Source organism: Leuresthes tenuis, unplaced genomic scaffold (genome assembly GCF_036924035.1).
Source record: "Leuresthes tenuis unplaced genomic scaffold, fLeuTen1.0.hap1 SCAF_3, whole genome shotgun sequence".
In the NCBI taxonomy this organism is placed as follows: domain Eukaryota; kingdom Metazoa; phylum Chordata; class Actinopteri; order Atheriniformes; family Atherinopsidae; genus Leuresthes; species Leuresthes tenuis.
The window spans coordinates 18,375,091-18,384,044 of record NW_027325357.1 but is presented as its reverse complement, the minus strand read 5'-3'; the positions used below and the strand labels follow the sequence as shown (position 1 = coordinate 18,384,044).

The 8,954-nt window shown below is 42.9% G+C and overlaps 1 protein-coding gene across 1 annotated transcript; it reads left to right on the top strand.

Annotated features, from left to right (window-relative positions):
- Window positions 1-738: 738 nt before the first annotated feature.
- On the top strand, window positions 739-8,138 carry pa2g4a (proliferation-associated 2G4, a). Its single transcript, XM_072382264.1, has 13 exons — window positions 739-941; window positions 2,004-2,132; window positions 2,400-2,505; window positions 3,300-3,369; window positions 3,450-3,542; window positions 3,863-3,926; window positions 4,032-4,110; window positions 5,826-5,904; window positions 6,010-6,143; window positions 6,234-6,328; window positions 6,416-6,543; window positions 6,647-6,700; window positions 6,846-8,138. Exons 1-13 carry the CDS (start codon window positions 860-862, stop codon window positions 6,906-6,908), a joined length of 1,176 nt encoding a protein of 391 aa, XP_072238365.1. The 5' UTR covers window positions 739-859; the 3' UTR covers window positions 6,909-8,138.
- Window positions 8,139-8,954: the final 816 nt, after the last annotated feature.

The window sequence follows — 8,954 nt, the reverse complement described above, 5'->3', positions numbered from 1 at the left end:
GATCTCAACCTATCTCTAATGTTAGTTAGATGAAGGTAACTATAGCCACTTGTTTTTGTGATCTTATTGTTTTAGTCAGCATAGCTTCTAACCACTGAAATGTAAATCAACTGTTAACTAAAAGCTTCAACAATCAGCTCTGCTTTCGCTTGTTGCTTACCACAACAAACCAATATGATGTCATCCTGCCACGTTTTATCCCAAGACCCCAAGAAACCAAACTACTCAATGAAGGCAGCAACTCACTCCCAACTCAGAGTGGGTAGTCACACTTCTCCTAATGGGAATCATTATGAACTAGGTTATAATTTTGACCACATCTGTTTTACACCTCCAGTCTATGGGACCACATCATCTGCAAAAACACAGGATGTAACCCTAAGCCGACAGAACTGGAAACCCGTTACACCTCGGCAGAAATTCTAAAATTATGAGCAAAATTGGTGAAAAAAGGTAGCCTTGACATGGTTCTTTCCCCCTTTCTCCTCCACATAATCTACTCCCTTTCCTCAACTTTTATTTTAATAAACCTAGTAATTAGGCTCTTATGTTTCAGAGTGGTATTTTTTTCATCTACATGTGCAACTTTGATGCTGCAGTTGTCTTAAATGCATTTGTCTGTCTACATAAAGCCTGACACACACAAAAAAACAGAGATTCACATCAACAGTGAGCACATTTTGGCGAGCAACAACGCATTTTGGCGGGCTACGGTAGATGTGACGTATCCCGGCGTCACGGTGAGGTGGGAGGGCCGTCGGAGGCCCGTGTAGCAGCAGCGGTCAGAGCGGTGCTGAGTTGCAGGGAGTCGTCGCTACGCTACGCCGGACCAAAGAGCGACTGAAACTTCACTGCCAAGATGTCTGACGATGAGCAAGAGCAGACTATAGCCGAGGATCTAGTGGTCACCAAATATAAGATGGGGGGTGACATCGCTAACCGTAAGTTTATGAAAATTAATATCTGTGACTGCATAAGACGGATCTTTTCGGCCTGTCGTGCAACCAGCTAACGTCGGTCCCCCTACAGCAGCAGCAGCTGCAGCCATGTGGTTTAACATTCGATGCACACACATGCTATCTAATCCGGCTAGCTAACAGGTGCAGCTTCTTGAGTTTTAGCTGACTAACTTTGCTAATGCTAGCGTCTCTGCAGCTGTTGCTGCTGCCCAACGTTGACGTGTAGCTTTGTTGGTGGGAGCTGTTCAACTACCGTGGGATGCTAACTTAATAGCTAGCTCAGTTTGCTGCCTTGTTGTCAGCCTAAAGTGTTCAGCAAAAAGCTAACGAGCTGAACGATAAGAAAGCAGCCTCAGACACGAGGCCAGAATGAACGCTTATTTAGTTTCTTCTAAAACTTTATCTGGTCCGAAAACTGGTGTGCAGCTATTTCAGCAGCTTTTATAGTCTTTTATGACTTTTGTCACTTCTGCCCGTTTATCGACCCACCAGCTCGCTATTTTCAACCACAACTTTTATTCCCTCCAGCCTCTCCAGAATGTATTGTAAGGTAACTATTAAGTCTCACACACGTAATAAACAATTACTACGTCTTTGGAAATTGTACTTGGGGAAATAGAAATTAAATTCATCATGTTACCATAAGATATCTCACCCACTGAGTAATTTTAAACTTGAAAAGTCATTTGAGAAACTTTTTATGGATTAGACTTGATGTTTCCATACATCAATCGTATAGAATCCAGAAGTGATATCAACCACCACAGTTTGAATATGGCAGCACAATTTTAGACAAATGTATGTTGTATGGCTGTAGAGGATAATGAGCATTTGGATTATTGATGTGTGGTAACACATGCACAAGCCTTTTCTCTAGCTATTGACACAGAAACTGTTTAAATGAACATAAAATGTGCTCTTATCAAATGACTGCACAGACGCTCGGGTAAACATAGATTCCCTGTAGCATTCCTGCAGATAATCTCGAGCATTGCTCTCATCCATCACCCTTATTTTAACCATGTACTATTTGTCTAATCCTAGAGGCTCTTCGTCTGGTCGTGGAAGCAGCAAAGCCCGGGGTTTCAGTCCTCAGCCTGTGTGAGAAAGGTGACATGTATATCATGGCTGAGACTGGAAAGGTCTTCAAGAAGGAGAAGGAGATGAAGAAAGGTGAGGCAAAGATAGTAAAGTGTGTCAGTTGTGTCTCTGAGCGAGCTGAGGTAGGCCCATCTGGAGGAGTTGGAGCTTTTGTATGAACTGTTGCTAATGTTGATGTTTCGCACCTTGTGGCTTAGCTCGATCAACTGTTTTAAACAACATGACAGAAGTGAGTATGACGGTAAATGTTGCTCCTCCTCCGTCCTTGAACAGCTTTCTTGCTAAATTTGTGGATGATTTCCAAATGAAGACCTGGTGGTTCTCTTCTCCCTCTTCTAGGCATTGCCTTTCCTACCAGCGTCTCAGTCAATAACTGTGTTTGCCACTTCTCTCCCCTGAAGAGTGACCCTGACTACACACTTAAAGATGGGGATCTGGTCAAAATGTAGGCACCATGCTCTGCATTAATGTCAACCCGTCCTTCCCCCTGTCTTGAGTCTCCCAGTGTGTTGTCCTGTCTTCTTTCTGTGTGAGAGTCTGGCTTCTATGTGGGGGCTTTCTCTTTGCAGTCGATTGTTTGCTTCATCAGTAAGATCCCGTCTTCCTGTCTGTCTTGTGTGGCAAACGACAAATAAGGTCCATAGAATTGGTGTTTTTGAAATGATTGTTGGATTTCAGCCTCGATTCCCATCCATCTGCTAAATCCCATATCACATTTCTCTAATGTGGGGTAAGAAGTCATCTTAGTTGTTGTATTGCCACTGGTGTCTTTGTCCTCTGCCGTGTCTTCTGTTTTGTGTGTTTTGGTGTTTTAAACATGTCGTGTTTGTGGTGATGTGGTCAAACGAATTAAAAGGTGGTGTCTTATGTTTTCCCATGTAACGCGCTTCCTAACACCCTGGCTGGCATGTCTGTTCACTTTATTGCGGTCTGTAGCGCCTCTGCCTTGGACTGAGTCATTAGCTGTGTTCCAGCTGCCAAAAAAAAAATTTCAGCCTCAAATATATCTTTAATTTGATAGACATAGCAAATTTAAATGTTTTGTTTCTGTCTAAACACCACTGTTTAGTCTTTGGAAGTGTCCTTCTCCGTTGATTAGATTGTGTCCTGCATTTCTATTCGTTATCATGGCAGCTGGTCAGCACTTAAAACTGGCGTTGAATTTGAGGCTGAGATCAGTTTCCTTTTTTTTTTTATTTCACCATTTTCTCTTGTCCCGTTTCTTCCTCCTTTGTGCAGAGATCTCGGTGTTCATGTTGACGGCTTCATTGCCAATGTTGCTCACAGCTTTATCGTTGGAGCCAGTAAGGTGAGAGCCTGTATTTAAAAGGAGAAACAGTCTTGCATCCTTATGTCCAAGTATGGAACAACTGCATTTTATTTCTGCAGGAGAAACCCATCACGGGCAGAAAAGCTGACGTCATCAAAGCTGCCCATCTGTGTGCGGAAGCAGCGCTCCGCCTTGTGAAACCCGGGAACCAGGTACATCATGTGGCTTTATTTGTCACCTTTAGGATGAATTCTCTGCAGAGGCTGGTGCTGGTCATGGAATTATTTAGACGGATATTGACATTCTTCTCAAGACTTACACCCAGACTGTGCATGTTACATTTATGAAGCTTTTACTCACGTTTAATTCTCTCTGAAAGACCTGGACTTCAGGTCTTGTCTCGTCTGCATCCACAGAAATAAATCACACAATCATCAGTGGCTTTGAGATGGACACAAAATAAATAGATTTTTTTTAAAGAAACATTTTTAATGGTTAGCAAATATAAAAAATATATATTTTGTACCCTCAGAACACTCAAGTGACAGAAGCCTGGAACAAGATCGCACAGTCGTTCAAATGCTCACCTATTGAAGGTGGGTGTCTGTTAAAGATGTGTGTTTGTCACAGGAAGACGATGACTGCTGCATATTCATAACCTTTGTGCAACATCATTTATTCTGTCTGGCTTTCTTTCAAAGGTATGCTGTCTCATCAGTTAAAGCAGCATGTCATTGATGGAGAAAAGACCATCATCCAGAACCCCACAGACCAGCAAAGGTGCCCGTTTTTTTTTTTCATTTTTTATTGTTACTCAAGAGGAAGTCACAGAACTGAGTTTGGACTTTTACATTTTACAATCTAATGCACTGAATATGATTTTGAGGCTGACAAAGTAGAACTTTGTCCCGATTTCATTTGAATGAAATAAAACATCACAAATGTTTGTTCATGTACACATTGTGTGGTACAGAATATAATATAGTTTTTTAACTGTGGGATCTGAGTTTGGATGTCTTGTTTTCACTTAAGTACATCCAATAGTTAAGCTTACAGTGCTATAACAGGTGTTTTAAATACGATTCAAGGCATTTGTGTCTTTGGTTTGAATATATCCAATTCATAGAAATCAAGATTTAAATTCAAACTGCTGGGAGTTGCCAGGGTTTTCAGATATTTTCATAAAAACTGCGAAACTGGACATGCTTGTCTTCATATACATATATTGGATATTATTGCAAATTCTGCTATATCTGCTTACATATTGATCCACTTTTAAGATTACTTTATAGTCATGTTGTCATTCAGTGTATCTATATGATGAGATTAACGTAATTATAGCTATAGTTGGGTTATGCTCCTTATCTGAGCAAGAGTAATTATCCTTGGATATATGGCGGTGAATGAATTGAATCACTGGCACAAAGCATGTCATACCCCATTACAATAGGTAGCGCTGTACCCATTTCAACTATCACTAATAGAGCCACTTCCGGTTGAGGTTTTCACCACCAACAACAACAAAACTAAGGCATTCGTGAAAGATGGCAAACGAAGAGCAAGATGAAGCTACATCCCTCTACATTTAGTTTGTGGTGAGCACGGTTATGGCACAAAACACGATGCACAACGGCGTATTCTCCGTTGCGTTGTTTATTTCTTTCCGACGGCGGCGACAACAACTTCCAGGTGACGAAGGGGAAAAAATCTGGAGCATGCGCAGAACGCTCGATCCGATCCTCTGTCGTCTCCAGGCACGTTCAGTGGGCATTTGGATCGAGATATCTCGGGGTCTTGATTCGATCGCGAGTAACCTGATCCGATCCGTTTTTTTGTCAGATTAAGGTGTCTACATGAACTGAATAACTCAATCTTATTGTAATTTAGCCATTAATCCGATCCGATGGCACTCATGTAACTGCACTGAGGGTCACACCAAATACACAAAATTACTCCTCCGCATGTAACCCATCCAGGTTGGCACCTGTTGAACACACACATGCACAGGGTCGCACACTCATGGAGACGGATGCCATACGCTGGAGCGGTGGGCAGCCATTCACAGCGCCTGTCCTACACGCCATATATTCGCAGCATGGGGGTATGGTACCTTGCTCCAGAACACCTCGGCTGTGGCAGCTGTCAGTCCACAGATCTTTTTGAGCGATGAGAGCGGGAACCGTGGACGAGCCACTCTGACCACGGCTGCCCTCACTTGTTCACCGGCGCTGCCCCACTGAGCACATAATCGCTTTCACCCTCCTGCGTCACTGCACCTTTCAGCGTTGATGGACCTCCTGCTGAACGAGTGATTCTCTGAGCGCGACAGTATTCACAACAACAGAAAATGTCTCCTGCATCAGCGGGAAAAGTAGCGCTTTATAAATTGATGTTTTTGTCTGGATTTGGTTAACTGAAAACTCATGAAAGTGTCGGATATTAGATGCCATATTCGGGGAGTTTTTGGTCATTGTTATTTCCTCTTTCCTCCCCAGGAAGGACCACGAAAAGGCAGAGTTCGAGGTACATGAAGTATATGCTGTGGATGTTCTGATTAGCACCGGAGAAGGGAAGGTCAGTGTCTGGTTGGAGTGTTCCTCACCTTTACAGACATGATGCTTTAAACGCAGAAAGTGGCTCTGGAAATGTATGCTTTGCGTTTGTGATTTTTACTTTTAGGCCAGAGATTCAGGTCTGAGGACCACGATATATAAGAGGGACCCGAGCAAACAGTATGGTTTGAAGATGAAAACCTCTCGTACCTTTTTCAGCGAGGTGGAACGACGCTTTGATGCCATGCCCTTCACTCTGAGGTTGGAACACATGTATTTATATGTATAATGTATCCATTTAAATGGATTGATAGCAAGTCGCTCAACGCTCTTCATTTTTTTTCCCATCAGGGCTTTCGAGGATGAGGCCAAAGCCCGTCTTGGTGTGGTAGAATGTGCCAAACATGAGTTGCTACAACCCTTCAGCGTGCTTCATGAAAAAGAGGGTGAGTGTCGAACCCTCCATTAAACACCTTTTATTGTATTTTGTAATTGGATATTCTTGTTTAACTCTTTCTGTCTTTTCCTCTCAGGAGAGTGTGTCGCTCAGTTTAAGTTCACAGTGCTGCTGATGGCCAACGGGCCTCACAGAATCACCAACGGACCTTTTGATCCGGAGCTCTACAAGTCAGAGCACGAGGTTCAGGATGCAGAGCTTAGGGTGAGAGAATGAATGAACTTAAACTGGAGCTTCTTGGCCACAAAGAGAAAAGGGTGACGTGAAACAACATATTTCATAACAAAACATCTCCTCTCTCCTCTAGACTTTACTACAGAGCTCCGCGAGCCGTAAGACTCAGAAAAAGAAGAAAAAGAAGGTAATATTTTAATTTCATGTATGTGTGATGCACAGCATAGTTGACTCATCTGTATACCATGACTAAAACTTGGCCTGACACGGTGCTGCCATTAACTTACCTGTCTTACCTCACTAATTTGTTCCCGTTTCACGTTCTTCTTCAGGCCTCAAAGACGGCAGAAAACGCAACTGGACAGCCGACGGAGGACACAGAAGCCGCTGAATAAAAACTGCCTTTCCACAAATGCAAGACCCCAAAGAGAAGAAAGAGAAATTATGACATGTTTCCCTAAGCTCTCTGCCCATTAGATATTTCACAGAGTTGATTTGACAAAATTAAAGGGAGGAATTCATAAAAGCATCACTTCAAAGTATAACAAATCCACATGGATGCTTAACCCTTTACTGCATTAATGGAAAAGGACCCTCTGAGGTTTCTTTGCCTTTTCTTCCCCAATTTCACCAAGAAATAAAGGAAATGTATCAAGAGTTTAGATGTTTGTTGCCCGTGGTAACAGTGTGACAAACACTTCATTGGTCCTTTTCATGATTATTTTGCTGAAGTTTTTGATTCTGTCTTGAAGTAAAATTGAAGCTAACATCAGGCATTAATGGGAGCGAGTCGGTCTGAATTATTTCACACCCTGCAATGGGAGTGTGATGGATTCTTCTTTGGCTTTAGTGGGTTGTGAATTATGGACTATTTGACAGTCACTACAAGCCATTCAAACTTGTACATTGTCAACCAGAGGTGCGTCTTGTACCACTGTGGATTCCAAAAGATGATTTTATTCTTGTGTATAGTTAAACTGAACTTAATCAACTTATTCTCCTTCCCCGTTTCATGCAGTAAAGGGTTAATTTAACATTTTGTTTCACCCCTTAAATGACGCAACATCGGAATAATCTGAAAAGTTTCGGAAATTTAGATTATGGGGGGAGGTAGTCTAACTTCTATTGTGACCAAATTGAAGAAGCTGCGATTTTAAACCACAACAGATTTTAAAGCAATAACACAAGGAAAATAATAAATATTTATAAGTACTTGAGCACAGAGTCAAACGTGTCATCAGCTTGACTTTAGGGAACAAACTGCCACATTTACTGCCATTCCCCTTTAAGATAAAGACTGAAATCTATATTGTATGTTCTACTTTGGCGGGGGGGGGGGGGGGGGACTTACACTTTTCTATCAGTGACACTTGTGACTTAATTTGCTACGTCATTAGTCATGTGAAGCATGAAAACTAAAGCTGATAAGGTTTTGGGAACATGTCATTTTTGGGGGAAGTTTTCAGATCAGTTGGACCAGTAAAATCATTTCATGTCCGTTACTGTTGGGTCACATTTTTGTCCACAACTAAGTATGTTGGGGAAAGCAAAGTCCTGCTTTTTAGCTCAGCCACTGGGCTGTGGAACTTTACATCAAATTAAATAAAAAAAAGTTTTCATACTCTTGTTTTCTGTCTTTTTTGACAAACTTTTTACTGCATCTTCACTAACATCACTTCACACTGAATAGTTATCACATGATCATTTGGGTAAGGCTTGTTTAAGGCTTGTTTAACTCAAGTGAATTGGACATAAGAGGCATAAAATATAACCTTGTGCCCTTTAAAACTTGGAGTGGTTTTTGATTATCAACTAAATTGCCTAAAGATCAGAATTACAGTTACTGGGTCTAAGAGGTCCAACCACATCCTGAAGTACGCGGACGACACCACAGTAGTGGGCCTCATCCGGGACAACAACGAGGCGGCATACAGGGAGGAGGTGCGGCATCTGGTGGACTGGTGCAGAGGGAACAACCTGATCCTGAATGTCAACAAGACCAAGGAAATTATCGTTGACTTCAGGAAATCTAGACCCACCCACACACCCCTCCTTATCAACGACTCAGCTGTGGAGGTCGTCAGCAGCACCAAGTTCCTGGGGGTGCACATCACTGACAACCTCAGCTGGTCACCCCACATCTCCTCACTGGTGAAGAAGGGCCAGCAGCGCCAGCACTTCCTGCGTCGGATGAAGAGAGCATCCCTCCCGCCCCCCATCCTTCAGACCTTCTACAGAGGGACCATCGAGAGCCTGCTGACCAGCTACATCTCCATCTGGTCTGGGAGCTGCAGGGCCTCTGACTGGAAGTCTCTACAGAGGGTGGTGAGGACAGGGGAGAAGATCACGGGGGCTCCACTCCCCTGCATCAAGAACATCGCGGACAGACGCTGCCTATCCCGGGCTCACCAGATCCTCTCCGACCCCACCCACCCCAACCA